We start from the raw sequence: 20,083 nt of genomic DNA, 5'->3' as shown, positions 1-20,083 counted from the left end.
TCATGCTGTGCATGGTAAGTACATACAACATTATCAAATATACTGGCTTTTCAGTAAAGTTAATTTGTTTCAATGTCTTCCCTGTTCTTGTCTTAGCAGCATCTTCAACTACATGCATATATTAATTTTGGAGTTCCTGGGCTATGTTATTTGCTATTCTTTCATAGTTCATTTTCGTTCTCTTAGTATCAACTAGTGATATCCTACTTTTTTATCTTGGATTTATTTGTACAGTAAACTGAAGATTTTGAAACACAGTCTGGTTCACATTGGCACCTTTTGCCTCCATTTTATCCATCAAATTTACTAAAACTTTATCTTCTTCCTTGCAATTAAAAAAATTATTATATGCACATATGCACAACACATGTTTTATTCATCTTCCCTGAAAAAGGCATAGAACATTTTAAAGGGCTCAGAAATCTTGTAGAAACTAGAAAGGAAATGGTATCCTGGAGTGTGATGATAAATTAAAATGTCCCTCTTGCTTTCTAAAGGATAAGTCAATATCTAACATCATAAAATTCTCTCCCAATCCTTCTTTTTCTTTCATTCTGCACTATAATGCTTCTATTGATGTAAAATGTGCACCAGCATGTACTGAAGTGTAATTAAAGGTGGATTTCCACTCAGTTGGCATGATGATGGTACAGCCACATTGGAAATTGAAATATAATAAAAAGTCAGTTGAGTGAAGCTACCCAGGGACAACATACCATTCACTTTAATGTCTTTTACTTGGTACCATGTGGCTCTCACAGCAAGTTTGTTTGTGAATTTGGGGGAATAAAATCAGCAAAATGTGTTGTAAATATGTCCAAGGATATTTTATTTCTATCTATCTATTTTGATCTAGAACTCAGGTCTTCATCTACCTCACTTTTGGGATCCACTAAACAATAGAATCTATTCCTTTCCAGCTCAATTGTAGGCTCCTTATTAAAGTGAGTGCAGTGTTCTAACAATCAGAATTTCATAGGCTTTGATTTCCCCCTAAGAATACAGAGCCATGTTTTATCTTTTGTGTCTTAAGATGATGGATTTGAGTTTATTGGAAACTTTTAGATATCCACAAGCCCATCAAAAAGTACAATAATCTAAAAATTATTTTCCAGCAACTTCTTGTATAGAAGTATAGTGTATGTAGGTTATTTGGGGATAAAGTGATTTGATTTATTGGTTTATTCAATGCATTTATTTATTAATAAAAAAGAAATATATTGTTACCTGATAGCTAGCAACAGTTTTAAGGGAAAATGTTTTTATCTGTCTATCTGTCTATCTATCTATATATCTATCTATCAACTGTTTATCTACTTACCTGTCTAGTTATTTATCCATGCTAAAAAATAGTTTTAAAATTACATAGATGGTATGAGATTTGTTCAGAATGAGTTATGAATATTTTCTTTTCTTTTTTTTTCCCCATTTATTTATTTTATTGCATTTTAGGTTTTGGGGTACATGTGAAGAACATGAAAAATTGTTGCATAGGTAAACACGTGGCAGTGTGATTTGCTGCCTTCCTCCCCATCACCTACATCTGGCATTTCTCCCCTTGCTATCTCTCCCCAGCTCCCCACCCCCCACCGTCACTCCCGTATTTCCCCCCAACTGACCCCAGTGTGTAGTGCTCCCCTCCCTGTGTCCATGTGTTCTCATTGTTCAACACCCGCCTATGAGTGAGAACATGCGGTGTTTGATCTTCTGGTCTTCTGTCAGTTTGCTGAGAATGATGGTTTCCAGGTTCATCCATGTCCCTACAAAGGACCCAAACTCATCGTTTTTGATGGCTGCATAATATTCCATGGTGTATATGTGCCACATTTTCCCTGTCCAGTCTATCATCGATGGGCATTTGGGTTGGTTCCAGGTCTTTGTTATTGTAAACAGTGCTGCAGTGAACATTCGTGTGCACGTGTGTGTCCTCATAGTAGAACGATTTGTAATCCTTTGGATATATACCCAGTAATGGGATTGCTGGGTCAAATGGAATTTCTATTTCTAGGTCCTTGAGGAATTGCCACACTGTCTTCCACAATGGTTGAACTAATTTACACTCTCCCCAACAGTGTAAAAGTGTTCCTATTTCTCCACATCCTCTCCAGCATCTGCTGTCTCCAGATTTTTTAATGATAGCCATTCTAACTGTCGTGAGATGGTATCTCAATGTTGTTTTGATTTGCATTTCTCTGATGACCAGTGATGATGAGCATTTTTTCATATGTTTGTTGGCCTCATGTATGTCTTCTTTTGAAAAGTGTCTGTTCATATCCTTTGCCCACTTTTGAATGGGCTTGTTAGCTTTTTTCTTGTAAATCTGTGTTAGTTCTTTGTAAATTCTGGATATCAGCCCTTTGTCAGATGGGTAAACTGCAAAAATTTTTTTCCATTCTGTTGGTTGCCGATTCACTCTAATGACTGTTTCTTTTGCTGTGCAGAAGCTGTGGAGTTTGATTAGGTCCCATTTGTCTATTCTGGCTTTTGTTGTCAATGCTTTTGGTGTTTTGGTCATGAAGTCCTTGCCTACACCTATGTCCTGAATGGTTTTGCCTAGATATTTTCAAATAATGAAACATTATAGACACAACTCCCAAATTTCTGCACCTGAATATAAAACTCTCTATTTGTATGTAAATGCAATTTTAATTCTGTTGAAGCTTGTTATTTAAGGCCAAACTTTTAAGAAATTGACTGTACATATTTCCAAGTCAGGAAACTAGAATTTTTATATTGATATAACTTATGCTATTTAATTTCCCCTTGTAACATTGTTAAGCTTCATACTTCTCAGAAATATCACTTTATCATCAATTGTTTTAAAGTATATCTTTTTTGATTTCTAAGAACTATTGATGTTTATTGTAGAAAATATAGATATTAGGGAAAATATATGAAAAAATATATGAAAATATATAAAAATATGTGAAAAAATATATGAAAAAAATTTCATTCTGATTTAGAATGAAATAAAATTTCTATTATTTATAATAATATTAGGGTCATGGTCTATTTAAGCTTTTGTTAAAAATTTTATTCATAACATGATATTTTATCATGTTTTTAAATTTTATTTAAGAAACATGATTTATAGTAATATAATAGTATTCCACACAAAAATATCTTCTTTAAAATCACCTGTCCATTTTCAGTAGTTTATTATCAGGTACTTTTGATATTGTACATATGGTGTGATAAATATCTCTGGGTGCTTCTTTATTTTCTTAGAATCAGAATAACTTAAATTTAATGGACCAAATGGAAGTAACATCTTTTAAGGCTTCTAATAATTACGGTTTAAACTTGAATCAAAGAATATACCTTGCTAAATAAGTCTCCAAGTATTTTGCTGTAAAATATAATAAAACAAATCCCTTAAAGTGTTTGTAGTAATGTCTAAGCATTTAGCTTTTGAGTTATAAGAATTTATTTTAAGACATCTTGAAATATTAGCATAGAACTAATAATAATTTTCCTGTAAACAACCGAAACATCAAAAATTGTATTTCAAATGAGATCTTTTTTCTTATATGATGAAAAGGATGTCTCGTGGTGCAAGTTATCACTGAATGTTGGAAAATGGCATAAATAAGCTTTTTAAGAAATATTAATATGCTGGCTACATTTCCATATGTTCACAAAATTAAGAACGGAGATATTTTAATTGCTTAGGATAGACAGTGCCAGGAGTGTTTCCAAACATATTTTCCCAGACTGAACTGGGAACTATTTCCCAGCATGCTCCCAGCCACACACTGAACTGAAAACTGTCACTCCTCCCCTCACACACCCAATGGAACATAATGATTTACAAAGAACATTTTACCAAGAAGCAAAGTAAATAAAACAAGGCCACAAAAGACTTCCTTTGGAGATGAAAATACATACAGAGATAATCATTGCTGAGTACATGTTTTTGAAACAGGATGGGCGCTGAACAGCCATTCTAAAATTGAAGCAAAACCTCCATTAACAAAACAAGGAGGTTCCAATACTCGGGTATAAGAAAATAGCTGATTTAGGACATGACATATTCTGAATGGCTTTTTGGAAAGGCTTTGTTTATATAAGGATAGAAGTTAATTATTTTCCAATAAGTGAGAGAGACTATTAAGATAAATCACTTTCTCCCCACTATGATAAATGCTGAATCACATCATATTACCTTATTAATATTGGCAGACCACAACTGAGTATTGTCCTAAATATTTGTATTTTAGTGACATAAAATTGAGGCATTTCGAAATAAAATCTTACTTCAAAAAGTAGGCAGAGCTTTTTTTTCCCCATCAAATAGTAATGCATATTAATCCTTCTTTTTACCCCCATCATAATAGTATAATACTGGCCCTATAAGATAAATTTAGTTTTCCAACATAGAATGATGGAGTTAATACTTCCAGGCAACTAAATTTTTTTAAAATTTCAAAACTTTAAATATGAAAAAGAATGCAGGTCAGTTTTTCCAAACTGTATTTAGGAAATAAAATCATTATAGTGTATCATGGAAAATTTTTTTAAAGATAAGAAGTAAAAGAAGAGAAAATACCACAATTATCATAGTGTATCTAAAATAGAAAGATAAGTTTTATTTCATTAAACTTTGTTTCAGTAGATTTTGGGCATGGCATAAAATATTTTCTTATTATGCTTTGATCAAAATTATTTGAAAACATAGTTCTAGGTCCACCTTCCCTATGGTTTTGAATTGTCAAGTTAAAATGAAAATTATGCCCAGGATGGGCTGGGCACAGTGGCTCACACCTGTAATTTCTAGCATTTTGGGAGGCCAAGGTGGGCGGATTGCTTGAGGCCAGGAGTTTAAGATCAGCCTGGCCAATCTGGTGAAACCCGATCTCTACTAAAAATACAAAAATTAGCTGAGTGTGGTGGTGGCACCTGGAATCCCAGCTATTCCAGAGACTGAGGGAAGAGAATCACTTGAACCTGGGAGACGGAGGTTGCAGTGAGCTGAGCTCGCACCATTGCACCCCAGCCTGGGCAATAGAACAAGATTCCAACTCAAAATATAGAAAACAACAACAAAAAACAAAACAAAATTATGCCCAGAATGAACAGCTATTATTCATTAGATCCTTTTTAGGACCTGATTTATTTTCTTTTACCATTTATACCTAGTTAAAAGTAATGCATAAATATCTATTCATAAATCAGTAACTGCTGTCCTAAAGAAAGTGATATAGTGGGATAAAATTGAAGCATTTTGAAATAAGGTAGGTAGGGTTTTGTTGTTTGTTTGGCTATCCGTCAGAAAGAGTTGATGTCACAACTTGAAAAATATTTTCATGGAGAGAGAACCCACCCCACAAATTCAAGTCTACTGCATTTGACTGAATTTTGTAAGTCAAGTCTACTGTCAATTACTAATGAGACTCTTGAAAACAGTAATCGCAGCTTGGAAAGTATGATACACAGAGAGGGTGAGCAATATATTAAACATTCTCTTACTTATAAGATATATTTAATATTTTGAATTAAGTCTCAAAGAACAATGTTGACCAAGATGAAAAAAAACTTTTTGATCTAACTGGGTAACCTTCATCCTGGACCACGGAACTTATTAAATAAAAACCAAGTTACCAGTATATATTAACAGTATCTGAGAGTCTCTATATTACCTTCTCAATGCACTACTTTGTGTGTGTACAAAAGCATGTTATCAGTGATTATTTTTCTTTTCTAGATTTTCTGCATTTTCTAAATTATTTCAATCGAAATATTAAACAAAAGGAGAAATGGACTGACATTTTTCAATGCTAATGCTGATAAGGGTAGAATAGCTATGATACAGATGCATTTCCCTCTGTTAAGGCAAACATTAGAATCTTGAGTTAACTTTTTCCTCAGTGTTGACACTTTACTAAATTATTTTTAATTTAATTGAATTAGATAAAATACATTAAAAAAAAGAGGAAATTATCTTCTATGGTTTCCATATGTATTTTTAGATGGAATGGATGAATATAAAATAGAATTTTTTAAAAAGGTTGGATTTTCTTTTTTTTTTCAGCTAATCTTTCTGAAATATGATCACTTAGTTTCCACAACGTATATAGAAAAAACTCCTTGAAGCATTAAGGTGTTTTCACTGGATTATATGAGGGTAATACTATGAAAATCTTTGGATTTCATATCATTTTCAATTAATTTGCACAGATTCTTGGCTAAATTGACAAAAAATTCTTCAGTTCATTTTTATTATCTTTAAGCAAATATATTAAGGTGAATTAATTGTCATATATTGGTTTCCTTTGTTCATTCTATCTTTAATTTTCAAAATAAACACAGCTTAAATTAGGCGAGAGTATCTTGGAGTACTAAAATATACCAAAATCAAAGTAATACATGTTTATTGACCACTAGGTTTAAGATCTTATTCTTTTAAATATATTGGCTCCTGTTACATGGAAACCTACAAACAAATTGGATTTGCTCAGAGAATGCGAGGAGAGAGGCCTTCATACTAATATTTTTATATGTTTAGTCATTAGAAAATAATCATTAATCATAACAGAATGTAAAGTAGGAGTTTTTCAACTGTGGCAAGCATTCGCTTTTGTTTTAGTTTTATCTGTTTTTCTGGTCTCTCCAGATAATTTTCTATTTGCTGTAAATCTCCCTAGGTATACTTATGAAAGAATACAGTGAGAAAATATGATTGATTTTATCAACCATGGACATTCAAGGAAAAAGCAAAATTAATAAAGAGAAATGGAGAAGTGAATATCTAGGTATTTTCCAATAGCTTTTGATTTTAATAATTTAGGCACATCTGTGACATAACAGTTTTATGTCTTCCTTGCATCCTTTTCAGCAATAGACCATACATTCAGGCCATACACAAACATAAAGCCTATTTTACAAGAAAATGTATGCCCTATAGCAGGGGGTATTCTGTTAGTTTAAAGGATCAGAGTATTGAACTCAACAAATATTCTAGAGTACCTCTTATAGGTACTATTCTATATGCTAGAGTCAGAAGAAGAAGGAGCATGGCCCCTGCTCTTAAGGAGCATACAGCCTAGAGGGGAAATGAGAGGAACACAAATCACAGTGTGATTGAAACCATCTTGGGTATATGCATAGGGTGTCATGAGTGTTTCTGGCATATTCAGAAAACAGAGTCCATAGTCATCCAATTGAGCTCTCTGTTATGACCTCCTTCAGTATCTGTTACTTCTGTACTAAGTGTTCAGTAAATGTTAGTTTTCTCTGCATCACCCATTTCTAAGTGGTTCTTCACACACACACAAACACAAACACGCACACACACACACACACACACGCACACGACTATTGCAAAGAATATCTCAAGAAAAATAGATGAAAATAGTTACTATTTATCAGTCCAATGTTGTGACTATTTTTTCTTTGCTTATAACATCTCAATTTAAAATATCACCTTTCTTTGTACCATATTTATCAAAGAACATTCCAAGGTTGCTAAGTCTATTCAAACAGCAAGAATACTACCTAAGCGTCCACTTGTCATGTCACTACAAAGCCAAATTTTAAATTATCCTATTGTTGGTAAGCCAGTCTTCCTTCAGTTGGTACACAAATCTTGTCATTCTACTTTGTATTCACTTTTGTTTTCTTTTCCAAACATTAGCATAATTTTAGCAAGATCATTCTGAAGTTCTGATTCCGGCAGTGGAATATTTCTTAAAGTTGTAATTAGTACAACCTTGTTGCTATAAGTAAAAGGTACTTGAATGTTCATAAAGTCAAAAGATACCAGATACAACTGTGTTTTTTAAAAAAACATTCTTTGTGTTTAAATATAAATTATTCTCTTAAAAGAACAGCAATTTCTCTATTAAATATAAGCTAGCGTTGGTAAGGAATATATTTTGCTTTTACAATCTCAACCAACTTTCTCCCTCACTCATACCTTGCCCTCTCAGCAACTTCCAAGTTTTCCTCACTCAGTCAGCACATAGTACAACTAAGTCAGCGTCTTGAAGATCTGAATTACAACCTAATCCTCAGCATGTAACACCAGCAAAACAAAACAAAACATTAGCTTTGGAAATTGCAATAGCAGTTTCAGGAACAAATGTCGAATAGGTTTCACTGACCTGAGGAAATGTCTATTTGGCTCATCTTGGTCTGTGTGATGTTGATGTGAACACCCACTTTGCTTTCAGTGAGGTCAATCTCCACATTGCCCAAATTATCTGCAAAGTGACTGAAGACCAGGAGACCATTGGGGTTCCACGTCCTAAACTGGAAACTGACTGAGAACAGGTCCTGGTTAAGCCGTCCGGGCACCTCCAGGTAACTTGTAGCATTGAAAAAGACAGGCACCGTATAGGGTTCCACACAAGAGAAGCTCAAATTTCCCTATAAAATAGAAAGGCATGCTTTGAGGAAGACACAGAATAAAATAAATGTCCACGTAAGACCACTGATGAAGGTAGAGCTCTACAAGTTTTGAAGCAGAGCCTGAGCCTGAGCTAAACTCACACCCAGCTGCAGGGCATGGATTCAGCGACTGGAAGCACCACCATGAATCTACTTGGAGTGTAAGGCCTAACACTGAACAGCAGTGGCTGCCTGTAACAAGCAGCCTCCACCATGGGACTGACAGCCTGACAGCCTGAGGAGATAAGCTGATCACGAGTTATAAAGTGTGTATGTGTGTTGTGGGCATGAGTGTGGATCACTAGACTTTCTGAAGACAGCAAAGTTGCTGCTGGCTGAACATAAGTCAGGGAGATAGATGCTCTGTCCTATTCTGAGTGGTCAATATTAACATTAATTAACATATTACTCTGGTCTCAGTATGGACAATGATCATATGTTTGCTATTTATGAAACTGATATTTTAGGAAAATATTCTTGGATTTTTATCTATACACCTTATAATTTTTTTATTTATATACCTTATATATGCATAGATAGATAAATATTGTTTTTAATGTTAATGTAATTGTGGTTATTGCAGATTATTCTACTATCCAACTCAAAATCCCATTTAAATTCCCATGAAATGTGCTTATATCACAATGCATTCGTTCCTGTGGAACTAGAGGTATATAAATGGGCAAAATGGAAACAAAACTTCTAATAATTCAGGCTTGTCCTTTCGCTTCCATACTCCTCCTTCTTGATATAAGCAAAAAAAATCACATTGATTTATCACTCAGGTACACTAAATTTTATATTTTAGTGCCTAACTTCTCTTTACAGATCTAAAAATCTGTATTCGCTATTAACTTCTTTTATCCTATCATAATATGTTAAGGAATGTAATTGGATACGATTTCATTGGGTCTATCTCTCTATCTTTCTTTTTCTCTATGTATTTTTAACACCACCACATATATATACCAGATACTGATTTTTTCCATTTAACACATTAACCATTAATTCTAAGGCAGGCTGTCTCTCTGAAGTAATATTCAAATTAAATTTGCTCTGTACCTTCACAGATGATTATTTTTAAATGCTCACTTTTACTGATGAAAAGAACTGCCTATGCATAATAACTGAGATTTTATAACTGACCACATACCATTATTGAGGGGATTGTCTCCCTAACAAAATTAAAGATTCTTCCAGAGTAATGGTGCTGACTCTGGAGTCAGTGCATAATGAGGGAATGAATGTGTGGGGGAAGAGGAGGTAGAATGAGTGCTGAGTCAATTTCACTGAAATATCAGTACCCAATACATTTGAAAGTAAATTTCTTATATAAACACTTGTCTTTGTAGGGCTGCTTGCAAAATGTCCTTTCGTCTCTATCCCACCTAAGATTTTCCATATGTATGTACATTTCGATTCAAAAGTTTATCCTATGTTTTCTCATTGCAATTATTTGTCAAAATAAAATATAATTATAGATCATAATCAAACTCACATATTGTGAATCCATAATCTTTTTCATCTTTTTAGTTTTTGGAGGGACAGAGTCTCAGTCTTTGCCCAGGCTGAAGTACAGTGGTTCAATTACAGTTCACTGCAGACTCAAACTTTTGGGCTCAAATGATCCTCCTGCCTCAGCCTCTTGAGTAGCTGGGACTACATGTATGTGCTACCACACGCAGCTAATTTTTTAATTCAGTTTAATTTATTTTTTTTAATTTTAATTTTCTTAACTTTTTGTATAGATTGGGTCTCACTATGTTGCCAGGCTGGTCTCAAATTCCTGGACTCAAGTGATCCTCCTGCTTTGGCCTCCCAAAGTGTTGGGATAACAGAAGCAGGCCACCATGCCCAGCTGTAAATCTATAATTTACATCTCTTACTCATAAAATAAAATAAAATTATTTTTCTCATAAAGCTGTTTTTCTCATAAAATAATTTATTTTTTCCATGTTAAATCTCAATGTTTTCACCTACAAAATGTTCGCATCTTTCTTGCAGTATTGTTCTTAGAGTATCATAAATGTAAAATATAACATGCCTAGCACAGGACATGTTGCTTATAAATGGAGCTATTATATTTCCATATAGTCAATATACTTTATGAGAAAATTTAATCAAAGTTCAACTTTTGCTTATTAGTATAAATTTATGATTACTTTAAGAAAAATATTTATTAATCATTTGTATTAAGTTATTATTTTAAAGTTTCTCATATCCAACCTGAATTCTTTATTCATTCAGGGATATCCGCTTGTCGAGTCATTTTATGAAACCCTAGGCTCAAAGTTGAGGCAATGAGACCATAAGAGCATTTTTAGAGCACAGTGCAACCACTCATGACATTATTCTACTTCTAGTGCATAATATCTTCTTATTGTGTAGGTCTCTGGAATTCTAGGCTCTCTCAAATAACATCTCTGGGCTAAAGTAGCTCCTGGTCTTGCAGAGCCATAGGGAACCCTCATACTAAAATTTTAAACAAAATATCTCTTAGGGATGTTGAGTAGTGTCGTGAGAAGGCAGATACGCTGCGGTTTTCTTTGATTTTTGCTCTCCTCCCAAAATCTAATGAAACCTGGCACCAAGTCACATTGAGGCAGAAGAAAATCACTGTGAACTTCTGCAGCACAGATTCTGCTATGCTGTGGAAATCAAGCTGTATTTAATTGTATAATATTTAGTCTGGTTAGAGATTTGTTAAAAAGGATATTTATTTACATATTAAAAAAAATCATCTTTGGAAGCGAAGGAGTAAATATAATAAAGTCCCTGATTTAAAAACTTTAAAAATATTAAATTAAACCATAAACAAGAAACTTAGAGCATATATGATGAGATATTTGAAAACATGATGCGGCCAGTTTAAAGGCTGCAGAGCTGCTGCGGTGAAGCCTGTGCTGAAGTGTATTCGTTCCCCTGCCATGAGTAATCTAGAAATACTGAGTCTAACATTCTGTGCTCCATGGAAATGAAACCGATCACCTATTTCAGGCTATTCCCATTATCTGTTCTCAAAGCATGCTAATTACCTATGGTATTTCTGATAACTCTGAAGTTTGTTTTTTACATCATTGCACCCAAACACAAATAAGATGAAAAACGTCATGATTTTGTTGTTGTTCAATACTCCAAAAAACAAATAAGTTACTTGATTTTTTACAGACCAGTCTTTTGAGGGTGAAAATTCTTACCACATTTGAGGGCTCTAATTTCTTCCTTTTGGCAAGATCAGTAATGTTGATGCCATTGTAGTTGATACTTTCCATGCAGCCTTTGAAATTCTTTCTACTGCTGGAACTGGGCTTGCCAGAGAAAGGGATGCCTCCAAAGGTTATCTTCGAGGAAAAGAAATTAAATGTAAACATCCACATTGTATTGTAATAAACTAGGCAAGACCATGACTACAGCCAAGGTCAAGTACATTTACTGCAATCAAAATATACAAATATTATAGTATTCTGCCTCCAAAACCTATGGCATATTAAATTATGTTGTTGTTGAAGTCCCTAATGGAGTAATTTATTCTGATAAATAGATTATAACTTGAACAACAAAAAAAGCAATGATCCTTTGCAATTTTACTACCCCAAAGGCATTTTATAAATTTTCTTGAGAATATTTTAAAAGATTTTTATTCAGAAACTTCTTTTATCAAATAATATTAGAAATATATTTTTATGCTTATCATTCAAAGACACACTATCAATAAATGCCTCCAGGAAGCATAAGATAATCAATACTAATTTAATAAGTTGATAAAACTACAGCCCAAAGCAAGAGATATCGTATTTACTCTATGCAGACTTGTAGTCAAATGACGATTATTGTCAAATATTCATTAGATTTATTTTGGATGTAGGAAATAGTTCAAAATATATCATTACAATATTGATTAGGGACCACTTAGGGTTTGGGAGTTCTAAGTTGAGCAGTGTAGACTTAAAGATATTACAGATCTGTCAAATCCTAAGAAAGAAGACAACACTACTTACTGTGTTCCTCTGGCTGCTTGTGCCTATTGAAATAAAATATCTATTTATTTTATATTTTTGGTCAGTATATACTATAGTACTAAATCTATATAATACAAAATTGCATTTAGTATTTGCTTGTCAAGGATATTTACTATGAATAGTAAATTAGTAAGTGAAGCCAACTGCTAATTATAATTATAATATCAAGATATATAATACTTGTAATATATATCTTTTAAATTATCATACAATATTAGCATTAATTTTTTTACTATTAGCTTCATTAAAATGTCAAAAAATATTCTGTGATCTAACCACTTTATTTTCAATGAGAATATATAACTATAAAGAATCAATGACAATGTAATATCCAATTATTAGTGAAATTTGGGATTGGGGTTAGAACCCACTAAATTGTTAGGATCTGTTTACTTGAGCCTACGATACTTTTCGAGAGCATGTTTGATGAGGTGAAATGAAAGAAATGGAGAAGATATTTTTAAAAGTCAGGATTTCATATTTGAAACATGAGTCAAAGATTTTGTATTCTGAAAGGCCCATGAACAAATTATGTTCTATTATTTAGTGTTATGGCATCTTAAATGCTTAATTAGTTTTAGGGGAAAAACACAAATTATGATTTATGAGGTGATGGTAAAAAAAAAAGACCTCGTTTAAAATAAAATTAATTATTAATAATGGTTAGCTGAATATGTATTATTGGCCACAGAGTTCATATATAAGAAGTTAAAAGAAAAATTGAGAGAATATATATCCCAAAGAATTAGGAAACTACAAAGAAGAAACAGAGTAATCTAAAGTAGAATTATTGGGAAAATGTTTTCAAGTTGCACTGAAATGAACATATTAGGTACTACGGAAGCATACATAGTACCAAAGGCAATCATTTTTGATACTAAAATGGAGTACTAGGTTTCCTGTTTGCAATCTCTTTGATCAATTTTTCCCCAACTCACAGTAATAATATCTTCACTGTTTAATATTACTAAACATTGGGTTTGATATTATTAAACACGTATTCCTCTGTGTGCATATTTCTTTAATTTGAACTTTTCACATTCTGCAGGGGGATTCGAATTATCCTTACAGTTTCTCTGCTTTCAGCAACTCTAGGAACCCGTCCTACCTCAACAAGATGCTCTGGAAAAGCGATACAGTCTCAAGTTAACAGATGCTCACAACTTAGTGAGTTCTAAACCCAATTCCTAAGGTAACTAATGATAGGATATTAGACTGTTGTTTATTCTTTCTAGTTATATAGTCTCATTGGTAAAATGAAGTGGTTGCACCACAGCTTATTTTCTGACGTTTTAATGAAGCTGATAGTAACAAATGTTGTTGCAACTGTCAGATTAATATTCAGTTATTCCTGTGGCTCATATGATACATTTATTAATGATCTTGCCATCCAATAACCTTACCTCTAAAGAAATAACTGCATTAATGATTTTGTTAGCTTTCAAGTGTTCACAAAGTGTGGCAGGGACTATTGGATACCTTTAAGTATCCTTTCTTCCTACCCTCATTAGGGAAAAAATAATGCTTTTCAGCTGGTCACATTGCTCCCCAATTAATATAATAAATTATCAACCTCTTTGAAGCTAGCTTTGGTCTCATGATATTTAAGTAGAAGGGCTGTATGTGATTCTAAGAACTGTCATTGAGGGGGAGGGCACAGTCTGGTTTACTCTCTTTCTTATTGCTAGCTGGAGTGCAAAGTGAAATGTTAGCAGCCGTCTTGCAGTGATTTGCAACAGGGGTAGAGGAAGAGCAAGATTAAATAGGACTGTGTTCTTGAAGATCATGGAGCAGCCATTTGAACCTAGGGCCACCTGCCTCCAAACTTCTTTTATGTAAAGGAGAATATACGTGCATCCTTTAAAGGCAGCCTATGCAATCATATATATATATGTATATATATGTATATGTGTATATATATGTATATGTATATTTATATATATATTTTTTTTTTCTGTTACTTCCTGTTGCCTCCTCACATAACCCTATGCAAAGTATGTGATTAGACTCATTTCATAAAAGGCGAATATGAATTGTTCACTATCACACAACCATTAAAGGGCAGAAACAGATTCAAACTCGGGTTTCTCCTCCTGTGACTGATTTTCTTCCTCACCAGTCTGTGGTTCTGCAATGGTCAAGAGAGAGTCATTCCTTTACTTCCCTAGCAGAGCTGTATTGCAAGAGATAACAGCATAATATCCACAGTGGGTGTGCTCAGAAGAACAGAGAGAATCTAGGCCAAACACCATTTTGCTGCTCTGCCCTTTGGTTTTTATTGGCTACGCTGAGGAAAAATGAAGCGAAGTGCATGTGTATATCACCACACAGGTCTCCAGTCAGTCCGTAGCTAGCAGCCTCACTGCAGGTGACGATGGGCCAATTTGCAGTGTATGCAGGTACTAAAGGAGGGGATGAGATAAACTCTTACGACTAGGTCACAAGAAATGTCCACATAGAGTTACATCAAAGGAGTCAACTTGTATTTTATTACTTCTTTCATGATGCTCATCTCTAGGAATTGTGGTAAGCGTAATGCCAGCAGTACTGTGCTGAATCCCACTCATACTGGCTTACAAGAACCGATTGTTAAGCAAGGCTATGATTAAAATCCCATCACATAAGCTATGCATTAAATAAATCACATGAAACACAAAATTAATAACTATTCAGAACTTATGTCTACGCTTTACTTTCATATATGTTCTTGGGGGCATTCATGTTTATTTTAACTATATGATGGAAATACCCATATAATTGTGTGTTATTAGGCATCTCTTCCCAACTCCCTGCTCAGCTCCATATATGGTAGCATGAAATCAACCATGGTGGGAAATTTGCACCATGAAAATTAATAAATGTTCAATATCAGGGCATTCCTCTGACCATTCCTTTCTGGAGAAAACTGGTTCTTAAGGATTTACCAGCACATCCCCACTCGGGGCTCAGTGCAGTTGACCTTAGTGGACTCTGGAAGAATTGAGGCAGTATAACCTTGGGGAAGGACGTTGCATCTTCAGGTTTTGTGAAGATAACAAGACCAGCTTTCTGTTCCTTTAGGCCAAAGACTTTAAATGGTTCAGTAATAAACATTATATAAATTGTATTATTTTAGGTTTGAAGCTAATTTTCATGCAGTCTATGAGGTTTGAGTGTAGTCAGTGTGTGGATATATCAAGCAGATACGTACAATAAAACTCGAGCCTGACTCTAATACAGTTCCTGAGATTTTAATATTTCTTTCTTTATTTTGAGACACAGCTTTGCTCTTGTTGCTCAGGCTCAAGTGCAATGGCGTGATCTCGGCTCACTGAAACCTCTATTCAAGTGATTTTTCTGCCTCAGCCTCCAAAGTAGCTGGGATGATAGGAGCCCACAACCATGCCCAGATAATTTTTGTATTTTTAGTAGAGACAGGGTTTTGCCCTGTTGGCCAGGCTGGTCTCAAACTCCTGACCACAGGTGATCCATCCACCTCAGCCTCTCAAAGTGCTGGGATTACAGGGATTACAGGTATGAGCCACCGTGCCTCGCTCAGTCCTGAGGTTTTTTTTTTAAACAAATAAGCAAAGGAGTCCCTTTCCATTAAGACAAAAGTGTAGAAATATAAAGGTAGGCATAGCCACCTTTATTACATTTCATGCCAATAATTGCAGTCCCTAAGAGGACAGTAGTCTGGCAGTAGCCAGAAATATTGTCTATCCTGATTCTCTGTCAATTAATTTAAATTTCTTCCCAGTGTTTCTCTCTAATAAATAAGTCCCAGGTATTTTAGTCTACACCTGCAGCTCTCAAACATGGCAATGTATATAGATGGGCTTCACAGTGTCCATGAAACTGCTGACCCGATATAGAAGTGTTGCGTGTGCATGAATATTCATAGACTTCATCACATACTCAGCAGAGTTTATGACCCCAAATCTTTAATTCGTTTTTTTGAAAATTAGAATTATATTTCCTCATTCCAAATGTTCCAGAATTTTCACCTCTTCTATGGTACTTCAAAGTTTATTAACAAAGGCTGAATAATTCATCTTTAAGATCTCTCACACATTGGGAGATCAGTCATATGAACCAAGGCACATACTAATTTAGAGAAGATAGAAATTTCTGGGATTTTCACCTACTTTTCCTTTTAGCAATCAGTTTGCTTTTAAGAATTTTTTTTTTTGAGGGGAAGGACAAAATATTTTCCAATAACCTTAAATTCATTTAACGTTAATCAAGTCTCCATCAGTGTTTATATAGCATATTCTTTATTTAGGAATATATATAGTATATTCATATTGCAAGGAAATAGAAACTATTTAAACGCAAAGAAAATAGAAAACTAATCCTGCCTTTTCTACTTATTTTATGATGAGCATATTCCATGTTCTTGTGTAATTATATGTAAATATACATGACACACAGATATATACATTAATACACCCCCAATTTCAAATCTGGGTGCCAAGGAACGTGAAAGTGCTGCAGAAAACTGAGAGGAGTGCCATAGTATGTTCAACATTTTTGAAGAAAACACAACAATGGGCTTCAAAGTGTCATTTGGACACTGTGTGAAACACTAGCTTAAGGTAGTTTACTGTTCCAGTATTAGATAATGTGACATTCCTTTTAATGATGTGCTGTCTTTGTGAATTTGGGATTTGGTCATTACTCTGATTAAAACAGAGTATCACGTAGAGTAAACATGGAACAGAAAATTATGATGCCAGTGGCAAATCTGACTCCCATTTGTCACAAGCATACAGTGCAATAACACTCAGCCCATTAGTAATAATTGCTGTTGTTTGAGAATGAAATAAAAACGTACTTTCACTCTTATTTTATGCTTATTTCTCCAAACAGCTACCAAAGTTTTAGGAGGTAAATTTTTAAGTTGTTTGGACCTAATGGCCCAGGACTGCTGTAGAGAAAGTTCGAAGACACTAAGGGTTCCATGAACTAAGAAAGTTTCAAAATTTCTGGCTAAGTAATAGCATTGCATCGCTTTACAGTTCTGCTGCTTTTGTATGCTAGTGTTATCCTCTTCTCCTAGGCTGTATAATACTGTGACAAACATCTTAAAAAGCTCACCTACGTATATGATTAACAGTTTTAATGGATATTTTAAGGTTGAATTGCTCTACAAATAATTTATTTAAAAATATGATATACCTATTCTTAAGCTATGAGAATAGATTTTTTAATTTGTATAAACATAATCATTGATTATTTTTAAACTCTAATTATTGGGAAGGTAAAATGTGTCTTTTTGTTCATTAATAATCTCTTTAAAATATTCTGTATTTTACTCTATTGCATTTGTGATATTGACATCTGGGAAAACAGAACTTGTCAAAAGACCCATCTGCAGTCATGAGTTTCTGAATGACTTAGTATAAACCAGAAACTAGGATTTCTTATTCAATACTTCGTAATAAATATTAGACCACCTTCTATATATAATGTACTGCACACTCTCAGGGAGAATTGGTGACATGATTAACTATTAATGAAAGGATTACAAATTAAATTTATTCTGAATTTATTAAATGGCCTGGATAGCATGGTCCTTCTCTTCCAATTAATACTTTGGTACTAAGATTTTTATAATATTTCGAGTACTCATGATTGTAAATTTAGAAATAAAATGATGCAAATGTATTAGGTTTTTAAAACTGTCAGTTTCTTTTTGTTTAGAGAAGGAAATAAAAATGGTATAAGTAGTAATAGAATTAACAATAACACAATACAGTAAGAGAGTGACGCAGTTGCTCGACGTTTTATCACAATTTACACGTCATCATGCCTACCTCGTAGTCCAAGTCCAGGTAGTCAAACTCTCCATTGGTGCGGAAGTGCTGCATGCTCCTGTCCAGAGTGAGGTTAATGCTCCGCCCCTGGCGCTCAATGACCACAGAGTGCCAGTGGTGGTCATCCAGCAAACTTCCGGTCATCACTGATGTGTGGCCATATATGGGGCCAAGCTGGTTGCTTCCTGGGTACACAGGAATGAAGAAGAAACAATGTAATGATGCTACAGCCAGCTCTGCAAAGCACAGGCTCTTTCGTTTACAGCATCTAGAGGCTGACATTCCGTCAAAGCTCCATCCATTCGAGTTAAACTGAGATACCAGTAAGTCGCTACACTTAAGAATACTTTAGTTCAAAGTACATACAAGTTATTGAAGATGGAAAAAAAAAAAGTCTGCTCTTTTAAAAAGGGGGAAAATGAGTGTTTTATTTCTGTGCAATGAATTCTGCTAAATTTTGGTAGGTTTGTTATAAAGTCAGTGTCACACGGGCTTTCACATCAGCCTACTGGGTTCTGATGCTAACTCCATTGTTAGCTTGGAATCCAGGGGAAGTTGAGGATGCTTGGTCTCCATTTGCTCATATATACAATAGAGAAGATAACAGTACCTGCTTCATAAGGTTGCTTGAGGGTTAAATGAGTGAGTATAGGCAAAGAATTTAACATACTTTCTGGCATATAATGAACATAACTGCTACCTGTTAATCTTTTATTACTGTTACAATTATTGATTAAGACCACATAGCATGACCATTTTTAATTTTCGTTGACTCCAAAAGCCATTGTTGTAAAGAGAACACTATGTAATTGTTAATGGCATAGAAAATTTACTTGTTATCTTTTAATTAAAATGATAACATTCAGAATTATATATGTAGCCTTTAGTTTTGAAATAAGATTTCTATAGCAACAAAACTATAAATAAATGAAAATATTGTTAGAATCCAACATGTTTATTAAGGTGATCTCTGAATGAAGTTTATATATTTTGTTTCATCTATGTTGTCTAATCAAGTAATGCTTTTTATGGTCAGGCAAAATTAATCACTACAAAAATATAATAGGGTTTCAGAATAAATAGCATAATGGAAATGAGAGATGAGCAATTAACTCTCACATTAAACTCTCTTTCTTTCTTTCTTTGTCTTCCTTTCTTCCTTTCTTCTTTTCTTTCTTTCCTTTCTTCCTTTCTCTTTCCTTTTTCTCCCTGCCTTCCTGCCTTTCTGCCTTCCTGCCTTCTTCCCTCCCTCCTTCCTTTCTTCCTTTCTTTCTTTCATATGCTAATGCCCCCATACCTCACATTTTCAATTATCTTCCTAGAATACCTTTCCTTCACTTCTGGTGATGAAATCAAATGTTGATGTGTGATGGTGAATCAGTACATATATATATAATGAGACAGGGAAAAGGAAGGGACAAGAGGCCGAAGAGGAAGAGAAAGACAATTAGGAACTATCTAAGTGAAAAGGTCACACTGAGTTTTATTACTTTAAATATTTACACTAGAAGACGGAGCAACAGGCAGATATGTCTGATATTTAGGTAACCGCATTAAAGAATGGCAGTAGATATTTGAGTGGATATATTTCTCTGGCTGTCGTAAATTCCAGTCAGTCAGTAAAACTCCGTCAGTAAACTGCTTTCCAGTGTAAAGCTAATAAACTTTTCTTGGTAAGGTCACATAGTCAGTTATTTCTTTGAAAACAATCATGTCACACCTCTATAAGCATCAGTTGATTTTCAAAGGTTATTCTACATGTTTCATTTGGGATAAAAAAAGAAAAGTTTGAAAAAATTTTAGATATAATTCAACTGCAATGTGTGTGTGTGTGTGTGTGTGTGTGTGTGTGTGTCCACGTGTGCATATGTGCAAATT

At 34.1% G+C, this 20,083-nt stretch overlaps 1 protein-coding gene across 1 annotated transcript in view; it reads right to left on the bottom strand.

Annotated features, from left to right (window-relative positions):
* CNTNAP2 (contactin associated protein 2) overlaps nt 1-20,083 on the bottom strand; it is a 1,742,807-nt gene that overhangs the window by 1,286,018 nt on the left and 436,706 nt on the right. Inside the window, exons 6-8 of the mRNA XM_017502914.1 lie at nt 18,206-18,390; nt 11,586-11,729; nt 8,103-8,367 (exon numbers count right to left, since the gene is read on the bottom strand). Of these exons, the coding sequence (XP_017358403.1) occupies nt 8,103-8,367; nt 11,586-11,729; nt 18,206-18,390 (594 nt within the window). The remainder of the gene's footprint in view (nt 1-8,102; nt 8,368-11,585; nt 11,730-18,205; nt 18,391-20,083) is intronic.

The sequence above is a fragment of the Cebus imitator genome, unplaced genomic scaffold (assembly GCF_001604975.1).
Source record: "Cebus imitator isolate Cc_AM_T3 unplaced genomic scaffold, Cebus_imitator-1.0 Scaffold304, whole genome shotgun sequence".
In the NCBI taxonomy this organism is placed as follows: Eukaryota; Metazoa; Chordata; class Mammalia; order Primates; family Cebidae; genus Cebus; species Cebus imitator.
This window is presented reverse-complemented; position numbering and strand designations above follow the sequence as displayed.